Below are 21,245 nucleotides of genomic sequence, written 5' to 3' on the forward strand. Positions count from 1 at the left end.
TCAAGGGAGGTGCCACGATTTTTCATAAGGATGTGGATTATGAAGTTTTCTGTGAAATACAGCCAGGCAAATGTGCATTCTGTACCTTGAAGGAGGCCATTTCATATTCCTGTTCTAATCCCTGCTTGTGAACCACTTGTCAGCCAGGAGAAGAGCTGTTCAGATGAGAGCATTTGCAGCCTCCTGGTATTTTCAGGTTCACACACAGACCTTGTTCCACACAGACAGGTTTGTTATCATACATGATACTTATAGGTTGTGAAGTAAAAAGAGCTGTATCTCACTGGAGGAGTGATAGTTGATGGACAACCAACCACAGTGACTTAACCATGATAACATACTGTCAGCTTTGTGATCGTATTTCTTCGTATCACTCTTGCCTTAGAAGCAGCTCCTTGGTGTGAATGCAGACTGGCCTGATAGACCAGGTAGGACTCAGGCAATTGGGTGAGAGAACTGCAGTCGTGGGGAAACCATCTGGTAGTTGCCCAGTCACCTAAATGAATGTTTGAATGGCTTTGTCCTGTTTCCTAGACTGCTAGCATTCACGTCATGTTTACCCTCTCTGGTGCTGATACCTGTGATGCTGTGCTGCCTAGCAGGGTTATTAAAGGATCTGCAAATTTGCTGAAGAACAAATGCCTCTGTAAAAATGAGTACTGTCATGTTGCATTGGCCATTGGTGATAAATGTACAGCAGTGTTTCTTGATCATGTGGAGCCTTAAGGATAATCAGATAATTCTAGAGAAAAACTTCATGAAGTTCTTGTGACTGTCAGATTGCCAAGGGAAGCAGAAAGGCTTCAGAAATTCAGTTGACTGCACTGGTGACAGGAGACAAGGCTTCAGCTGATGTCACTGAAGTGCCTGTTGTAGATGCACAGCAGTTTTTGTGGACTGGTGAGGGAGCAGACTTGGTAATCCATCTAGCAAAAAAATACCCAACAACCTAATAAAACAAGTATTTAGGTGAATTGAACATCATCTCATCGTCTAGCTAAATGATTGGCATGTACTGGCACAGCAAGGCTGAGAAGTATGGAGGAGTCACTGTGGGAAGGTAAAAAGTTGTTGATACTAGTATTATTTTTATTTTTAGAAAAAGCTTTTTGTCCTTTGACAGGTTTACATCGTGCATTCTCACTTAATTGCAGGACAAACTGAGGTGTTGTCTTTTCTTTGTCCCTGCAGTTTTGAGGGGAGTAGTCCCCTGCTGGAACGAGTACTTAATTTGTCACATTCTCTAGAAATAAGATTCCTAAAAGAGGAGTGGGAAATGCATCGTTAAGGCTGTTGAGAAGATGGCTGCTGGCTGAAGCGAGGCGTCTAGAAAAAAACAGAGTAGTTGAAATAGTCTGAATGGGATAGGGCTTGAAATAAACAGTGGTGCCTCTGAAATATGGTAGCCTAGGGAAACTACAGGAATTGAAGACAAACTTCAACAAAATACACTGAAAATAGAATGATAGAATGGCCTGGGTTGAAAAGGACTACCCTCCTGGATATACACTCCCTTCAAGTAATTCAGTTTCATGAGAAGGTGTTGGACTTGTTCCACTGTTACAGTGGGACAGAAACCACTCCCCACACCCTCACCTAGGGGTCCTGGCAGACACAGGAAGCCTGGTAGTGAAGATTGAGGCAAATCGTTGAGTACTCATTGAGTACCTCAACTTTTTCCATGTCTGAGGAAGCCAGTTCTCCATCCTCATTTATCAGAGGGGCAGCACTCTCCTTGATCTGTCTCCTCATGCCTACGTACTTGAAGAACCCCGTCTTGTTATTTTTCACATCCCTTACCAAGTTCTGCTCCATCTGCACCTTGGCTTTCCTCACCTTATCTCTACGTACGCAGACAACATCCCTAGATTCTTCCCAGGCTACACAGCCCTGCTTCCACTTCCTGTCCATTTCCCTCTTTTCCCTCAGTTTAAGCTGCAGGCCCTTGCTCAGCTGTGCCAGTTGCCCACCTCATCAACAGGATCAGCTGGCCTGTAGCTGACCCCAACCACTAGATGCCCCTTACTGGACTGATCCCTGATTTTCATCCATAAGCTCTCACCTTGGTCATAAGTGTTACTCAGACACAGCTCTTTGCAGTTTATCCTCTTCCTAACATAGAGGGCAACTCCCCCTCCCCTCCTACCCTGTCTGTCCCTTCTGAAGAGCCTGTAGCCCTCAATCACAGTATGCCAGTCTTGAGATTCATCCCACCACCTTTCCATGATAGCAACCAGATCATAGTTTTCCAAGCCTGTCACGGTTTCCAACTCCCCCGGCTTATTTCCCATGCTGCATGCATTAGTATAAAGGCTCTTCGGCTGGGCTTTCTGACACATAACCTTCCCAGAGGGGCCCCTCCTCAAACCTCTGTATTTCCCCACTGCTTCCTAGAGGGACATGAGAAGGTTTTGGATGGGGGATTGGCAATGTTACCTCCTCTAAGGAGTTTCAAGAAGATCCTGCAGGGCAGTTCAGAGTTTTTCCCCCTAATAACTACAGTAAAATAGGAATTGTGGCTTGGCACAGAGAAAGAGACAGGAAATGTTCCAACCAATATAACCGAAAGGAGATGGAAGCGTTTTGAAGAAGGTAACAGAGTGATCAAACTGGTTCAATTTTCAATGAAGAAATTTCTCACACAGAAAAACTGCATCCCGTGGCTTTTACAAGTATGCAGTACTTTAGAGGATGTTCATTGCTTTTTCAGATGTGCATGTTACCCTTTGTGGTTTGGCTGGGAACAGAGGGAATAAGAGAAGGCACAGTGTGCATCCGGGACGTGGGAAAGTTTGCTCACCCTTGTGCAAACTTCTCCCAAAACTGCATTTGACTTCCAGTTGCATTCCATGCTATGAGAATCAAAGAACCAAGATGATTTTCTTTTCTTCTACTATTTCAGTTCAGCTGTTAGCAAATGTGAACTTTACTGTCTCATTCCTGACTGATATCACATGCTTCAGGGCAACGTTACCTGCTAATAGCCTGAGTCTCTCCCTCTTAGTGAAAGATGGAATCCATGTGGTATCAGCTGTTTTCAGGAACCAGTGGGACTTGATAGCCTGCAGGTTAATTTAAAGTTGTCAGAGAATGGCTGGAGGAGAGGATCAGAAGAATGCAATATGAAAATAAGAGTCATAGGGGAGTGTGTATATACAAACCATTTTTCTTGCTTTTTTATTAATGCACTGTTTATTGATACAAGGAATAAATCATTGCAATAATTATTCATTAAAAATAATACCATGCTTTGTCTTTTTCGTGCCAGTTCGTTTGTTCTTTTTGTGAATCTCCCCATGAGATTCAGAGAAAAACATCTTGAGATTATTAATAATTTTTCATGCCATTAATAACAGAAGTTGTTCCTTTTACATCCATTCTGTAGGAATTTTAGTCTCTGCTACAGGCTGCAGCCTCGTCTTACTGCTTTGGGAAAGTTGCTTCACTTGTTTTCAGCTCACTATGCCCATTCATACACTAGTAATAACAAAGTAGACAGATATTTTAAATACAAAACCAATCTAATACTAATTTTTGGTCGGTGGTAAAAATGCAGTGGGCATGGTTAAAGCAAGAGAAAGAGGAAGAAATAATTAATTTGAAAATGATGTGTTCTTGACTTCCATTGATAGTGGACAGATTGTGGAAGACATGATTATTAACTGGAGGGTTACATGACCATTAATTTCATTCAGATCAGTAGAATAACATCATATGAAATTGGAATCGGGCCCTACCAACAGTTTTGTCACCTACCAGTTTTAACACGAACCAGAATGCTTCATTCTCAGTCTTTTCTCTGTTGAGTAATGCTCAGAATGTTTCTGTATTTGTATGGTTGGGAACTCCAGTAAAACAGTATACTTGAACTGTTGTGTGGACGTTATTTGTTTGCATGATTTCATTTGTGAAGTAGGCAATGTTGGCTCTACACCACTAGGAGCTAAATATCAATTAAGGAATTTTGTTCTGATTGGTGACTGGTTGTGTGGTGGTAGAGACAAAGGTTTTGTTGTAAAAGATGTTGTAGGATTTTAGATGCTAGGTTCAGAATCTGCTGTTTAAGGGTTTAAAATTCTTCTGAGGATTGTTACAAATTTAAAGCAGTTAGAATATTGGCTCTTGAGCAGTATGTTTCAATTCTATCTTGAGAAGCATTTCTGTCTTACTGTGATAAGAGCCCTTCATTATCATGGTGGTAGTAAATAAGTTTTCCTCGTGATTCATTTGCTGATTAGAGAAGTAATTATTTCAGTGGTGAGTTGATGAGTATCTCGATTTGTGCGGCATGCCTGCTTTTGTTACAAAATCCTATCTTTTTTTGATTGCTTTTCTCTTCCTAAGTATTTCCCTTTTCAAAATACAAATTCTATCTTTATTAGTTCTACAACTTTGTTGGGAAGCCCTGTACCAAAAAGTTATGTTTATTTTCTTCCAGCTAATTATTATTTTCATAGCACAGATGCTCTTAAGATAGTGGTGTTGTATCTTAATTACCCTGAGGTGTGAGACAGTTATAATTTTAGCTTTATTACATAACTTCCTAAGTGTATAACTTGCAGATTTGCATGATTTAAAAGAGTAGAACCAAACAATGTATATCCAGTTTACAGATTTGGTGTTTCTCCCTCAACCAAAAATATTTTGTTTCCTTTATAGGAAGGAGGCACAGCTGGATGAAGAAGGACAGTTTCTTGTCAGAATAATATATGATGATTCCAAGACCTATGATCTGGTTGCAGCTGCAAGCAAGGTTCTTAGTAAGTAATATGGATATCTTCTTTGACCAGACCTTATGTGTAAGGTTGAAAAGTACCACCAACAGGAAGGTCCACATTGCAGAGAGGAACAGGACTTAGCACAGGGGATGAGAACACATAATAATGGTCAGAGATTAAGAACAACAGCAGAAGAATGGATTTTATTGTTATTTATTTACCTCAAATATTTTTATTCTCTTTATTCCTTTAAGTGATATGTGTTACTTCCAAGTAATATTCTAAGTCCTGGATACGCCTTAAGTTGTAGTAATGTATCTAATCCACAAATCATCAGTGTTACAAAATGGTCGTGAAGTAACAATGTGTCACTGTAACAACCTTGCTAATACACCCGGATTTCAACCACTGCTGTGATGGCAGTCTGTGGCCTTCTGCGTCCTTCTCTCCTTCTGACCTCTGCTGATGAAAGATGCTGAGTTACGGAATGATTTGTGACACGTCTTATTTCATATCTGCTGTTTATTTGGGTAGCATTCATTTTCAGTCGTCCTGCGGTTTAAAAGGTATAATTATGCCCATCAGCTTGCTTTTATCTGCAGACCCAAGCTAGTTGTCATGTTGAATTGATGCAGCTGGTTTAGTTTCATGCTGTTGCAAGCCAGAAGTAACCCCCCAGAGTCAGGTGTTGCTGAGTTATTTGCAAGTAGTGCTTCCTTGTCTGTATCAAAATCTAAACTGCTACACATAGACAGAATCCATAAAGGGAATCTGTAAATCCTCCGGAAATTCCTAAATATATACTGAATATGCATTGCTTTTTTATGCACTCTGACTCTTGTCCTCATATTCTTGGCCTTCTGGATCTGGGTGCAGTCTAGGTATTGTTAATGTGTGAACTAAAACACGTTTTCCTGTTTTTACTAGATCTGAATGCTGGGGAAATTCTTCAGATGTTTGGGAAGATGTTTTTTGTGTTTTGTCAAGAATCTGGCTATGATACAATTCTGCGTGTTCTGGGCTCAAATGTTAGAGAATTTTTGCAGGTAAGATTTTTATGCCAAACTATTCCAGATACAGGGGACTAGACAGGAGTATGGTCTAGCCAACAGGCTAGAATGGAATGTAGAAATAGAAGTTGTACTGTGTAGCTTTATTTGTGTAGAGGTATGAAGGATATATGCCTTGGTTTTTGCATTCTGTAGAGCTTTTCTCTGCCTAGAAGTTTTGGCTGTTCTGTATCCCTCTTGGTTAATATACTCATCTACCTGTTAAAGCACCACTTTTCCCTTTGAACAATCCTCTTTGATTTCATGAGCAGTGAGTTGAGAAGGCAGGTAAGCTGGCATTCACAGAAGCATTCATACATCTGAAATTTAATTTGAAGTTACAAAGGAAAAGTTAAAACAGGTGTTTTCATAGGTAGCGTGGAGTATAAGAGACATGGAAAAAAAACACTAGACTGCCTGTACATCATAATTAAAACGGCTTTATGTTGTTTAGATTAACAGAAAATGTGGTCTTCAGACCTGTAGGATATTTCTCATCCAGAGTTCTCTCTGACTAATTATAGATGTTATTTATAATAGTACATTATGTACAGAGCTAGGGCTCACACAGCTTGTTTCTAAGACAGGAAATTGTTTTGTACGTGAACTGAGGGTGGGATAGAGCAGCTATCCTTTTGTTGTGCTTTCCTAACTTCAGAACATTGTGACATTGTGCTGTAAACCACAACAAACTGGAAGTAATTTTTCAGTAGCGTGGAAAAAAGTGTAATGGCCTCTCTGAAGCGTGATTTCCAAGTGTAGCAAAGATGGGCTTCTGTTTTTTGTCACTTGAAGATTGTTTGCTTCAAATACAGTTTTGTGTTTGTGACATAGATCACTTCAAGGGTGAACTGTGTGCTGCAATGAGTTTAAAAACACTGAACTGATGAAGATTTCACAGGAGATTGCCAAATAGCTGTGTCTAACCTCTATTGATTTTCACTGGAACTTTAGCAGCATTTTGTCATCTTTTCCCTTGAAATTCTCTCCAGTAATAGAATGTGAAAGGGGCAAAGTGCCTACTTTGCTGTATTTTGGGGGTATTTCCTTGTGCATCTCACTACTTGCTCTGAAACCTGTAGCACTGCAGAGCTTCCTGGGTGTTCTCAACCCAGACTTTTTAAAGATCCCACGATCTGTAACTGCTGGGCCAAAAGACAAGTTATGTGTGTGCTCCATCTGATGCATGCCAAATGTGTGGTCTGTATACCACTGTCTGTGTGGGATTGGGCATCCATAGTACCTTATAGCTCCATCCATAGGCTGCTCTCAAAGGATGCGTATGGATCAGTGTGATTTTTAAAGATGTGCTGAAGTTATGGTTGGGGTTGAGCAAGAATAGAAGACAGGAAAAAAAGATACAGCCATCCAATACCTCCATCACTTTGAGTACGCTTCATTGGTCCTTTCCTCTTCCTTTCTCTCATCACCTTTTCCATCCACTATACTCATCTTTCTGTTCCCTAATATGAATAATGATGGACACATTTGTAGCACGTACCAAACCCCTGTAAAAGTGTGAACTGCATACATTTATGTTCTTCTGATTAAAGTATTTTAGGCTGTTCTGTTTGCATTTCAGTGCTAGAAGATGACGTTAGTTATTATGTACCCCTGTAAATTCTAACAAGGCAGGTATTAGTAATTGTGCCAGCAGTGTACTTTTCAGCTTTTAATTATGATGGAAAATCAACATTATCCATGATTTATTGTTTTTGCAGCTTCTAACAGATTAGGTCAGGAAGCTTATTTATATACTTACTAAAATAGGTGCAGATTGATTTTGATGTGCTGACTTTTTGTCAGATTCTTAAAATACATGGTATGATTCCAAAAACATCGTCTTCTTGAAACCTGTATTAAGCCCAGGAATGTGTGAAAATTATAGAGGGCTGCAGGTTTTTTAAGTGTGTGAAAATAAATCTCATGTTTATGTTCTATTTTCCTTGACATTTCAGAGATAATTTAGTTTATTCGTAAATGAAACACAGATACTTCAGGCTTTAAGAAAGAGGAAGAAGACAGCACAACCAAATCTAATATTTATACTTTCTAGAAAAACATAGGGCTGGAAAAATTGCAAATCATATTGAAAGAAGACACTGTGCTGAGGAGGAGCAGTGTGAAAAGATGAAGCCTCCTGAGCAACTCCAAGTGTGTTTTTGTTACATTCAGTAGCTTTCTATGGAAAGAAAATCAAACACTGGAGCGGCGATTAGTCCTGTCTCGTGTAGGAGATCATCTACGTGGCTATTTATTTGCTTCTCATTTCAGTGCAGTAAATTTAAGTGGATTAATTCCTCTCATACAGTAGTTTCCGTATGCTCTGTGCAGCACAGAGCTGAACAGTGAGTCTTTATATTTCAGGTGCCAGTCATAACTCCTTAAGACTGTCTAGGATCTGCCTGATTTATTATTACTGTCTATGCTCCTTCCTGCTTGGAGATCCTTTCATCTTTTAACAAGATCTAGAATTAGTGTCTCTGGTACCAGCACAAGCTCTGGCATTCATCTGAGTAATCTGGGAGCAAAGATAGGGTTGTTGTTGGAAGTGATAATGATACAGTGTCTAAATGGCAGGATGTTAGAGCAGTGTTGGTGCCTGCATCTGGATGCACATCTCTACTTCTTCTTGACTGCATATAATAAGTACTTTGCTCACTCCATAGTCACATGCATGGGGGAGAAAAGATGCAGTGGATACTTCAAAAGTGCTGCAGTACATTCTGGACAGGTCCCCAGCTCTAGATGATTGGTGGCTCAAGACTAAAGAGCAAATTGCATGGATTCACAGAATCACAGAGTAGCCATGGTTGGAAGGGACCTCCAGGATCATGAATCTCCAACCCCCTGCCACATGCAGGGCATTCAGCTTTGATGTTTCTTGGACAAAGTCAGTAATGAGGTAGTAGGGTGGCAAAGTGATCATTCACAGTGTGGCTACCATCATTTGTAGCAATGCTTGCGCCAGACTTAAATGTTTATAATGAGACAGCCATACAAAAAAATTCTGTGCTTAACTTCTTCTGGAATTATGTTGATGACTGTAGAACTTGATAGTTTACCCTCTATTTCCATGATATTTCCATATTTCCTATTTCCATCTCCTTAAGGGTCTTGTTTCCAAAATAATTCTCAGCTGATCCTTTAGCTTGTGTACCAAAAACACAGTTCTTAATGCAATTAAGGAGATTCAGGGGCACTTCCTTGGAGTTCTTGCTCTTTTCTCATCCACATCTCACAAGCTCTCTTCCAACTTACCAGTCTTGAACCCTGGTAATGATCTTACAGAATTTGCCTTCAAACATTTTTCTTCTTTTTGCAACTGAATGCTCATTAACAGCTGGAATAAATTGCCTCCCTTGCTGTTGCCTCTCCAAGTTTTAGTTTGGAGGTGTTGATATAGCAACAAAAACATGAGTTTGAAACCAACTAAAAAAACTGAAGGAGGAAGCTTCAGTCTGGGTACATCCTACAGAATTCATTTCTAAGAGCCTCATTTCCTCTGGAGACCTTCCAGGAGAAGAACCAGCTGTTTAAGTGCTTCACAGCTCACATGAAACAAAGTTCAGTATAGTTCCATGGATCTGATGATTGACAGATGCTCAGGAAAGGTGGAAAATGGGCCAGCCAGCACATTGAAAATATTTTCACCTCACTTTCCATTGTGCTAGATGAAAATACTCAGGATCTGGTGATAGCAGTTGTGTGGGGGGTTGGGAGAACTGTGTTTGAAATATACAGTAATGATTTGGGCTTAGGATGTAAAGGATGTGGATATGTTTTACAACAGATAAATAGTTGTTTGAGTTGCAACACTGTTTAGCAAAACAGATTGCTTTCTGTGTATTGAACTCCATACAGCAAACAGCAAGCCGGAGCCATGGTAATTGCTTCCTAAACAAAGTCAGAGCTGTCTCTATATTCTTAGGATGGTTCTGATCTCTTTGTTCTCTTTATTATCCTCGTTAGATATGCCTCTCAATTTCACTTTTATTTTCCTCTCCAGATGTCAATTTGTCTTGTTAAAATTTAAAGTAAAATACATAAGACGTCCAAGACATCAGTTGAAAATATAGAAGACCTTTTTTCCCTTTCTAAACAAATATTTTCTGAAACATTTTTACAGTAGCCATGTTCTATGAGTCCTGTTGGTTGTTTTTTCTCCTTATTCTCAGTCTGTGTTTGAGATCAGGCCCTGTCAACTTGGTCTGACTGTTATGATGATAGAAGTAGCCTTTGTTTCACTGTCAACAGGAGAAAGATTTTATGAAAACATGCTTATTTATGTTTGATGCCTAAATTCAAAGAAATTACAGGGGCTTGAATTTGGAAAGGATGCAAATGAATGGGCTTTGGATTTGAGAAGCCCATACAGTCTTTAATCACCGTAGTTTTGAAATGCATGGATTCTTACTACTTAGAGTAATTCTTTATAGTGCTAGCTTTCCTGCTGTTCATGTCCAAATGTTTGCACAGCAGGGGGAAAGAACACCTCGAGCTCTGAAAAGCCTGCTGGGGGCTGCTTTAGAAGTAGTAAAACAAGTACAAAGGGAGTGTGACCAACAAGAAGGGGTGGAGTCAGATTAGGCAAGAAATGTTTTTTTTTTTTTATTATTTTTTTGTTCCAAGCTAACAAGTGAATGTCTTATAATCATGCTTTAAATTTCTTCTTCTAGAACCTGGATGCTCTGCATGACCATCTTGCTACTATTTACCCAGGTATGCGAGCCCCTTCCTTCAGATGCACTGATGCGGAGAAGGGGAAAGGACTCATTCTGCATTACTATTCAGAGAGGGAAGGTCTGCAGGATATTGTCATTGGAATCATCAAAACAGTAGCTCAGCAGATCCACGGTACAGAAATAGATATGAAGGTAATGCCTGAAGAGTTGTTCGCATTTAAATGTCTTTAGAACAAAGTCAAGAAAAGAGAAGTGATGGCAAACAATCACTGCAATTGTTGCTGCCCTCTGTGAAATGGTGGCTTTAAGAACTGACTCGAGAAGAGCCGCTGTTGTTTGAGTTGCTTTAAGAACAGGTCAGTCATGTGGTGAGAAGGCCAGCATTAATTTGTGGGCAGGCCCATTCAGGAGCAGTTCAAAACAATGCACATTGATTATGCCATGCTGGAGGGCAGAGTCCTCCTTCTGGCCTGCGTTGGAGGTCTTTCCCGGACAAATACATGTTTGTGGTTCAGATACCTCTGCAGGGTGGGATTGTGACTGAATAGGCAGCTACAGCCCCAGAAGTGGAAAAGTGTTCCCCCCTCATGCAGTTTACCTACCTGTGTGCTGTCACTTGTGAAATGGGAGACTCCTGTTTTGAGGTGGTACAGAGTAGCAAACACATTTAATTCATCAGGCCTTGCATAAGTAACTGAATAAAAGCAGTGTGTGACCTAACACATGGTTAGCTTCAGGTATGGGCTGAAACCAACAGTATAAACACTTCTTGCCATTGGAAGTGTAACAACTCAAATACTGTACATGAAGTAGAAAAGAATCTGAATGTGCACAGCAAGCTTTTTTTTGTTTCAGCTATTGCTAACTATTCTACTTCTCAAGCTGAGTTACACTGTATACTTCAGCTGAAGTAATAATGTTTTGTTTTAGCATGAATCTGGCTGAAGCCTAAAATCAAAAGAATGCGTCAGTGTCATATTCATTCTGTCATTGCTGTAAAGTATTTTTGTGTGATCGTTAGCTTGCTTATGCAAGAGATTTATAAAGGCTCCCATGACAGCGGTAATTACTACTGCAATCTTGGAGTATTTGCCTTTCAAGTTTCTTGTTATAAGCTCAGGTTTATAGTGAATAGCTTTTGCTATATGGTGATGATGATATACTTATGTCCTTTGTTTAAATTCTGCTTGGTAGAAATCCATATTTACAGCAGGTGTTAGTAGTCAGGGAAGGATGCGACAGAATTAAAACAATCCTCTTTGTTGGTCCCTGTTTATTCAGATTCTTCTACTGATCCCTTCAGCTGTTACGGAGCTATAAAATAAACTAGATGGAGGAAGTGAACTAAGTTCAAAATAACATTTGTTTTTCTGGGTTATTTTTACTTGTATCTGTTCCCTTATGCTATTCGGTTTTCTTATGTGTCACAGGGAGTTCTGCCAGCATCATCACAGGGTTGTGCAGAGGCAAAACTGATCAGTGGGGCAGGGGATAAATCCAGGTTGTTCAAAACAGCTACCAGGACAAACTTCTGACAAATTGTATTTTCAATCTGAGTGTCACTTTCTTGGGAAGATCATGTTGGAAAATACCAGTGCTCAGCTTGGTGTTCACGAGGACCTTTTCTGCAAATTTCAGCTGGGCAATCCTCAATGTATGCAGGTGCATAAGGTTACTTCTTCCCAGGTGCAGAGTCCATACTTTCATTTCTTGCACATCACTAAGTTTCTGTCAGTCAGTCCAGTCCCTCTGTATGGCAGTGTGACCTTCTGGCGTATCAGATACTCTTCCCCACTTTATATCACCAGCAGTCTAGGCCCATCATCCAGAATATTAATGAATAAGTTGAATAGGACTGGATCCTGTATTGACCCCTGGAGTGCATGGCAGCCCAATCCTATTCTGTTTGCTTGTTTTTCAGATATTCCACAACCCTGGAATTAATTTGTAGGCATTTCCAGTGTCTGCTGAATGGGGTGCAAAGAGAAACTAAATAATCGCATGATCACATGAAGCAAAGTAAATATTGAAGAAAAATACATTGTGCCTTTTGTTTCCTAGGTTATTTCTTTGGTTGGAGAAATGGCCAAATAGGAAAAAAAAGAATGTTTAATTTTTACCCTCTTTCTGCATTTTTACCCAGAACTATTCTCTGTAGACGTGCATACATAGAAATGCATGTTCTTGTGGTATACAGTAGCTCTTTTTCCAGAAAGACATCTTTCAGGAAAGATGCCTTTTAACATCTAAGGTATGTGTATGCTGAAGGCAAGGAAGAAAAAAGATCTGATTTTGTCTCTGTTAAACTCTGTTAGTACCAAAAGGAGGTTATTTTTTTTTTTTTTTAAACTTGGATTCACAGTTGCAACACATTAAACCAGGGAAGCCTACCTTGACAGTAGTCAACTGATTAATTCAAATCCAATTTGTTTATCTTCCCTGATACCATAATCCACTTTTGCTAAATAGAGTTAATATAATTTTTTGCAGTAAGTACTGTCCTAAGAATCGTTCCTGACTTTGAAAATGCACTAAAAATATTTTTGTTCTGCCTGTCTCAGTGTAACGACTAAAAATACTTCTTTGCATTGCTGGTTACTGACATTGGCATAAGATCTCTGTTAGCAGCCTTCTGGCTGTACCTTCTCTTGCTTCGCTTGTCAGAGGTTGTTTGTCTATAAAGGTGAAGGTGAAGTTAGGACAGAGATTCTCTCAGGACTACAAATGATACAGGACAATGAGGAATTGTTGGAAAATCCTACAAAGCCAAAAGAACATGTTGGGAAAACTGACTTCTGCAGTTCTGTTATTATGTAAGAGCAGGTTATCAGAATGTATATTTTAGACTGTCAGGAGAAATGGTTTACAGTAGTAAATGAAAGGGAGCTAGAGAAAATTCTTGTCAAGATGGTAATTTCTAACTGTCATTACTCGTGACAATCCAAAACAACAAAGCCAGAATGTGACCTGCTGAGAAGCTGCCCTAAAAACTGGTTGGGTACTTGTCATTGAGAACAAGCAATACTAAGCCATATATTAAAAGTTACCTTTGTATGAAGACAAGGAAATCACAGAGCATAATCGGCCTCTAATTCTGATGCAAGGGCACCTGGAAACATCACCAGCTCAAGACTCAGAGGTTCAGCAAAGTGAGACAGTCCGCACCTCAAAACCAAGTGACAGATGCAGACATCCCTTCAGTTCACCTCGGATGTGCAAAGCTAACAACGGTGCCACTTCCACAATAAACTGATTTGCCTTAGGACCTCCCTGGAGCAGCTGTAGTGAAATGCATCAAGTAGCATTGCATGGTCAGTTTTGATCAGAAGGGATCAAGAATTTTATCCTGTATTCAGTGTTAAATGGCAAAAACCTGTCTTCGTGTTCAGCTTTACAATCCAAAGGAAAAATATTCTGTCCAGTAACATTCTGTTTCTTCCTAATGCTGCAATACAAGTCTGTATTGTGGAACTGCTTGTAACTGAGTCATTTCTTGCAGGAGTATCAGTGGAAGTTTTAACAGATAGCATGTGTTCAGTATACATGCTGTAACACAATGATACTACTTTATTAAGTATCTTGTGTGAAGGTCAGCAAATAAACCACTGAGTCATTTTTAAAATGACTTTGAATTGTCCCCCTCTGAAATATTAGTGTAATTTTTCACTTGGCTACACACACACACACACACACACACACACACACAAAAAAAAAAAAAAAAAAAAATTGAAATTACGTCTTCTAAAAAGCACAGGTGGATAACCAGTAAGATGTTATATATTCTCTTTGAAAACAGCAGAGAGATTTTCCCCTCCGTTTTTAACTGCTGTTTCTATGGTGACTGTGCTCTTACACGTGGTGAGCTGATGTCACTTCAGCTGAGACTAGAGATGAAAAGAAATAGACTTGGTTCCTGGCTTTGTCAGTTCTATCACTGAACTTTCATTTGCCAGGCATTTGATAGATGCTTCCTCAGTAATATTTGAAGTGATACTGGAATTCCGTGGCTTGCAAAGTAGGCTGGCGTAACGAGACAATAGGAGAGTTCCATCCTAGTTAAGCTTATCAATAGGAAAGTTTCGTCCTAGTTAAGTTTATTTTATGCTTTGTAGGGCAGGTCATTCTGCCAAGTAAGTATCTCATCAAATAAGTTGGACTGACTTAGAAGCGAAAGGAAAAAAATGTAACATGTTAAGTTATGGCCAGAAGTGCTGATTTTAAACTTCCTGACAAATGAAAGTCCTGGCTATTCAAGGGAACATTTAATTACTGTGGATGTCACTATAAGTCAAGAACACTCCCAGAGGATGTGGTATGTCTGAGCAGATTGTCTGACTTATTCTGTGTATTATCTCATTATCTTATTTAGGATGGCTTTCATCTTCTAGGATGGCAAAATATATGCATGTATATTATCCTGGTTTCAGCTGGAACAGAATTGATTTTTTTCTTCAAAGTGTCTGATATGGTGCTATGTTTTGGCTTTAGGAGAAGAACAATGTTGATAATGCATTGGTGTTTAGTTGTTGCTGAGCACTGCTGTATGAGCAAAGGACGTTTCAGGTTTTTGGCTTCTTTTACTGTCCTGCCAGCAGGGGTGTCTGGGAGGGCACAAGGAGCTGAGAGGGTACAGAACCAGGACAGCTGACCTAAACTGTTCAAAGGTAAATTCTGTACCATAAGACATCATACCAAAAAAAACAAAACAAAAAAAAAAAAAACCATAAAAAATGGTGGGGAATTGGCTAGGGGAGCTGCTGCTGCTTGGAGACTGGATAAGCATTGGTCAGAGGGTGGTGAGCAATTGCTTGTCTGTCACTTCTTTTGTATATGTATGTGTGTATATTATTATAATTACTGTTATTTTTATTTTCCTTTTCTGCCTTAGTAAATAGTTTTTACCTCAATCCACAAGTTCTAATTTTTTTTTTTCTTCTGATCCTCTTCCACCTATCGCAGTGAGGTGGAGAGGGGGGAGGTGAGTGAAAGTCTCTGTGATGTTTAGCTGCTGCTGGGTTAAACCACAGCACGCATATGTGTGCATTCATACATTAAATTTTGAAGATTGAATTTTATCTGTATCTCAAATGCCTCAGAGAAGAAGTCTAAGTTGTTTGAGGTTAATGAAATAACAAGATAGAAAGATTAGCTAGCGCATAAATGAAGTGAGCAACAAAGGCATGAAATTGGGTGTTATTTAAGGCTGAATCAGTAGCTTACTTAGCCTGTAGAGGGATAAAATTGTAGCTTCCCTTAATAAGGGCCTGTGCAAGGAGGGCCAGAACAAAACCTCAATAAGCCTTCCCCGTCCATAGCATATCAGTATTACTAATAATGTTCAGCCGGCACAGTGGCTGTACTGTGAATCTGTCATGTTTCCATGTGGTTGGCCTGTAGCGTGTCAGCTCTGGGACAGCCAGCATGGCTTCACTGAGGGCAGATCGTGCCTGACCAATCTGGTGGCCTTCTGTGATGGAGTGGCAGCATCAGTGGACAGGGGAAGGGCAATGGATGTCATCTGTCTGGACTTCTGCAAAGCCTTTGACATGGTCCTTCAGCACATCCTTCTCTCTCACCTATGGAGGTGTGGATTTGAAGGATGGACTGTTGGATGAATTAGGAATTGGTTGGCTGGATGCAGCCACAGGGCTGTGATCAATGGTTCTTTGTCAGGTGGAGGCCGGTCACAAGCAGTGTCCCTCAGGGGTCGCTCTTGGGACTGGTGCTCTTCAGCATCTTCATCAATGACAGATGATGGCATCGAGTGCAGCCTCAGCAAGTTTGCAGATGGCACCAAGCTGAGCGGTGCAGTCGATGCATTGGAGGGAAGGGAAGCATCCAGAGGGACCTGGGCAGGATGGAGAAGTGGCCATGTGAACCTAATGAGGTTCAACGAGGCCAAGTGCAGGGTACTGCATTGGGTCAGGACAATCCCAGGTATTGATACAGACTGGGGGAAGATCTGCTTGAGAGCAGCCCTGCGCAGAAGGACTTGGGGTCCTGGTGGACGAGAAGCTGGCCATGAGGCAGCAGTGTGCGCCTGCAGCCCGGAAGGCCGGCTGTGTTGTGGGCTGCATGAAAAAGGGGCGGCCAGCAGGAGAGGGAGGTGATCGTCCCCCTCTGCTCGGCTCTTGTGAGGCCCCATCTGCAGCCTCTGACTAATATGGTCGTTGGGTGATGGTATTAATTTCTCTGAAAGGTCATGTACTGTCAATATAAATATTTCCTGAAAAATATTGGATTTTTTGAAACTTACATGACTGCATTGCTGGATGGTGAAGCTTTTTTTTATCCAAATTACGCATTTTTTTGCTGGCAAGAGCAACACTGTGAAATAAGATTCAAGACTAGAAATCTTCTGTAAAAATAGATCAGTTTTAGCACTAGTTCTGCAGAATTTGAAAAATTACTGTGTATAATCTCAGCTATCCCATGGCCATAACAGTAGTAATAATGAAATAAAACCAGTAAGTATGCTGACGAGTGAAGGAAAATGAGAACTAAGATGCTACCTGCATTTTATCAATCCTCAGTATGGCCACAGACTCTCTCAATTACAGGGATAATGATTTAAATGAAGAGGAGGATGTTGAAGACCCTTAAGCTGTGAATTCAGAAGAAACCTAGGATGCCATCTACTGTGTTCTGCTTTACTAGATAAACCCATGCGATTTATTTTCTTCAAATGACCACTGTATCCTCTTTCTGTGGCTTACCCCTTGTTAACTGATAATTTCCCATTTATCTTTGCTACACACTGCCACGTGGATTACCAACAGAGCTTTTAAAATAAAGTAAACATTATCATCATTAACATTTGAACTTGTTCTTACATCCAGCTTCAGGTACTTGCATTGGTTAGTAAATGATAGGCTGATCTTTCTCTAAGTTACATGCTCAATAGAAAAATTAGTGCATCACGTTACATAGAGCACTTAAATTAGCTTCCTACTCTGAATTGCCCTCCAGGAGAGCCTGTCTTTCCTTTATGTTCGAATAGAGGATGAAGGAACACCGGCTTCTTAAATTAAGCACCATTTAGCAATAAAATATTGTTTTGTGCTTGTGAATAGGAACAAATGAAGTATCACCACTCCCCAGCACACCAGCTAACATGGCTGTAGAGGAGAAGTGTTTAAAAAGTCTAAACATGAGTGTTTGTGCATATCTGCTTTTTTTTTTGTATTTTAACTGTTGTTCTCTGTGACCAGATAATGTGTAAAAGGCAGACTTAGGATGCATTAGGGATTTTAAGAAGACCTTTTTTTCTTTTTTTAATTGCTTTCATAGGTTTAGGATCAGACTTTAGATGGAAGTACAATAAAGTGCAACGTGTTCCAAAAAGTTGCTGTTTAACAGTACTGTACAAATAGAATTGTTCTGTTCCAGTCACTAAACCTAATTAGACTTGAGAAGAGGTGAGTTTGGCCTCTCAAGGTAAATTGTGCTATTCTATTAATTATTAGCTTTAATTATACTACAGCATACGACTCCTTGGAAACAAAATAATCCTTTTTAGTTTTTGACTAAGCAAATTTACTGAAGCAAAGTGCTGTATTCAAGACATTTATTTATGATTTTGCTATTGTAAATTTTGCTGGAATTTAATACAGAATGTGACTTGGAGAAGACTGTAATTGCTTCTAGTTTTATTTTTTGAGCATGATCTTGTAGTCAGCACTGCTTGCTTGGGCAAGGGCTGTGTATTGCAGAGCTCTGCTCCCTCTGCGGCTCTTCTGGCTGGTTATGACATGCCCACCCTCTGGTCAAGCACTGTTTGCTGTTATGTTGCAGGCCTTGCAAACAGCTTTCATTAAAATAAGGATTCAAGTGCCTTGTGAAATTCAAGACTTGCAACAGGTCCATTCAAAGAGAGGGAGAATTCTATTGTGTGACACATACCAATGAAAGCAAGCATAACCTGAGCCTGCATCCCTGATTTCAGGATGTGCATTTCACTCAGGCAACATAGATTTCAGGGATATACTGTTCATGCAAAGAGCAACTGCAGCTCAGCTAGGTAATAATTCTTCCCCTGGAATTATAAAGAATTTCTAAAACAGACATATTTATTAGAATACAGAATTTTTCAAGGTACAAATGCTGTTCTAAGATTTTTCTGGTCTAATCATAGTGTTCATAGTGACATTCTGGTTAATATGGAATAGCAAAGTTTTTAGTCTTTCATCTTTTCCTTCTTTATTTTTTTATTTTTCCTAGGTTATTCAACAGCGGAATGAGGAATGTGACCACATTCAATTTTTAATTGAAGAGAAAGAATCTAAAGAAGAGGACTACTATGAGGACCTTGACAGATTTGAAGAAAATGGTACCCAAGAGTCTCGCATCAGTCCATATACTTTCTGCAAGGCTTTTCCTTTCCACATAATATTTGACAGAGATCTGGTGGTCACACAGTGTGGCAATGCAATATACAGAGTCCTTCCACAGGTCAGATGATTCTTACATATTAATAATTATGGAGAGTTCTTATACTAGATCATGCAGGTGGTTTTTTTTGTTGGGTTGTTTTTGTTCATTTTTTTCCCCCAAAGATTGATAAAACAGGATTTTCTGTCTAAAGAACATCCCCATGTATAATATCTACTGTGTTGTGCTGCTGTTGTTTGAAAAAGGACTTCAAAAAGTAGCCCTTAACCTACAGTAGCTCTGTTCCTTAAAAATCATGTCTGTAATGGGCAGTAACAGACCAAGGAATACGCTTGAACGGAGAACACTTTTCCTGCCTTTGTGTGTGTGTGATTTCCTTCTGGATTTTGCAGAAAAATTTGAAAGAAGAGCTTTGTAAATTCTTCTCAAGGTCACTCACTGAACAGCTGTAACTGTTTAGCCTACTGAGGATGACTATGAGGATCGTTACAGCCAGACAACACCTTGGAGAAAATGGCTTATCGTTGAAAAGCATGTTTGAGGGATGGTACTAATGAGGAGAGCTTTTTTTTGACTGCAAAGCTTTCTTACATTTTTTTTTTATAGTTAGGGAATAGTTTGACAGATGATTAACATGAAACAATCTAACACAATTTTACAAAGTCATCTTGCAGGCTAGAATTGCATTTTGAAGCCAATGATACTTTTGTTGTAAAATCCTTAATTTGAAAACCTTGTGTTCTAATGGAGAAATGCATCAAGTATATATTCTCTTCCATTCAGTACTGTAATTTAAGCAAGGTGAATATAATTATTCAATGTATTCTTTTATTGTAACATAATTCAATTGTTTCTTTTTGTGTTTTTTTTTTCTTTAAATTTCAGCTGCAACCAGGAAACTGCAGTCTTTTGTCAGTGTTCTCCTTGGTCCGGCCTCATATTGATATTAGTTTCCATGGGATCCTCTCACATATCAATACAGTCTTTGTACTGAGGACCAAGGTAACTCGAAAATATTCACTTGGCATTTCTATAAGTAAGCAGGCATGGGAGAAAAAAGCAGTATGGAAAAAGCAGAAGTCTTCAGAGAACATAGTAGTAAGCCTGGATCCTGATGAGTCTTGAGCCAAGAAAAAAAAAATCACGGATCTGAATTCAGTGTGTTAAATTGACTTAACTGCTAAACAGGGGTGGTGAAATACATATACTTCTCATCTGAGGCTTTCCTGGCAAGAGGCCAAACTCATACATAACAATTTAATGAAGGAAAGGAAGGGCTGTTGCACTTAGTTTTACTTAATTATGACAAAGGAGGCAAATATGAAATATGTTACAATTTGGGCCCATACATTCACATGGAACAGGAGTGGGGAGGCAGGCAGGATGAAACAATGAATGCAGAATGTAGAATTGCACCTACTATGCTAAAGAACTTCCTGAGAGAAGCCAGCAATACTTCTTAGGCATTCTGTGAAGTTCATAGAGTAGACAATCTTTTTGTCAAACTATTGTGAAGAGAAGAAGAACTTGAAATTAAGGAAAGATGCCATGATTTGAATCTCTGAGGCAGAATATCAGTGTTGAAGTGAGGACAGTGTTTTGTTTTCAAGGGATAATTGGATTTTAAGATAAGGTGTAGCTATTTTAGACATCATGATGACCTTCATAGTGAAGGCATTTAAACAGATGTTGTGAAGTAACACATAAACCAGTGCAATGATAAAGTAATTGTGATTTTTTTTTTTTTTTTTTTTTTCACCAGGAGGGGCTGTTGGATGTAGAGAAGCTGGAGTGTGAAGATGAGTTGACTGGCACAGAAATCAGTTGCTTACGCCTGAAAGGGCAAATGATCTACTTGCCTGAAGCAGACAGCATTCTCTTTCTTTGTTCACCAAGGTACTTTAAACAATAAGAGTTGTGTAATACTGCTTTTCATTTTACAGTTACTGATTTTATGAATATCTATGAGAGTAATGTTACCGAGATTAGTTGGCTTGGGTATGGATTTAATAGATTTTGTTGTGTTTATATGAAAAGAGGGAGGAGCATTTAAACATTGGAACTTGGATGCTTATGAAATAATTCAGTATAAGCACTGGGATGCTCTGGCTTAGTTTGGATGAGTGAGAATTCCTCTATTCAGCAACGTTTGGCAAGTTTTGATGTTTGTTTCTTATTCTGAGAATGCTGAGAGATGTCACTGATTCGGTTTCCTATGTGGATTCATGTATTTTTTTTCAGTAATTTTAGTGTAATAGAGCAGCAGTGATTATGAAGAGAGTGTTTGGAATTAGGGATTGAATGGAGGGCTTTAGCTAAATGCTCATTGAGCTAATACACCAGACTTCACAGAATTGTAGGAATCACAGAATTGTAGGGGTTGGAAGGGACCTCCAGAGATC

General features: G+C 39.5%; 1 protein-coding gene across 1 annotated transcript in view; it reads left to right on the plus strand.

Moving 5' to 3' along the window:
• Nucleotides 1-21,245, plus strand: part of GUCY1B1 (guanylate cyclase 1 soluble subunit beta 1) — a gene marked incomplete at its 3' end in the record, with an annotated part of 35,709 nt that overhangs the window by 6,998 nt on the left and 7,466 nt on the right. Inside the window, exons 2-7 of the mRNA XM_079534738.1 lie at nucleotides 4,660-4,760; nucleotides 5,646-5,764; nucleotides 10,447-10,644; nucleotides 18,673-18,903; nucleotides 19,729-19,845; nucleotides 20,606-20,739. Of these exons, the coding sequence (XP_079390864.1) occupies nucleotides 5,672-5,764; nucleotides 10,447-10,644; nucleotides 18,673-18,903; nucleotides 19,729-19,845; nucleotides 20,606-20,739 (773 nt within the window). The 5' untranslated portion in view covers nucleotides 4,660-4,760; nucleotides 5,646-5,671. The remainder of the gene's footprint in view (nucleotides 1-4,659; nucleotides 4,761-5,645; nucleotides 5,765-10,446; nucleotides 10,645-18,672; nucleotides 18,904-19,728; nucleotides 19,846-20,605; nucleotides 20,740-21,245) is intronic.

Source organism: Tetrao urogallus (genome assembly GCF_951394365.1).
Source record: "Tetrao urogallus genome assembly, chromosome: 4".
Taxonomy (NCBI): domain Eukaryota; kingdom Metazoa; phylum Chordata; class Aves; order Galliformes; family Phasianidae; genus Tetrao; species Tetrao urogallus.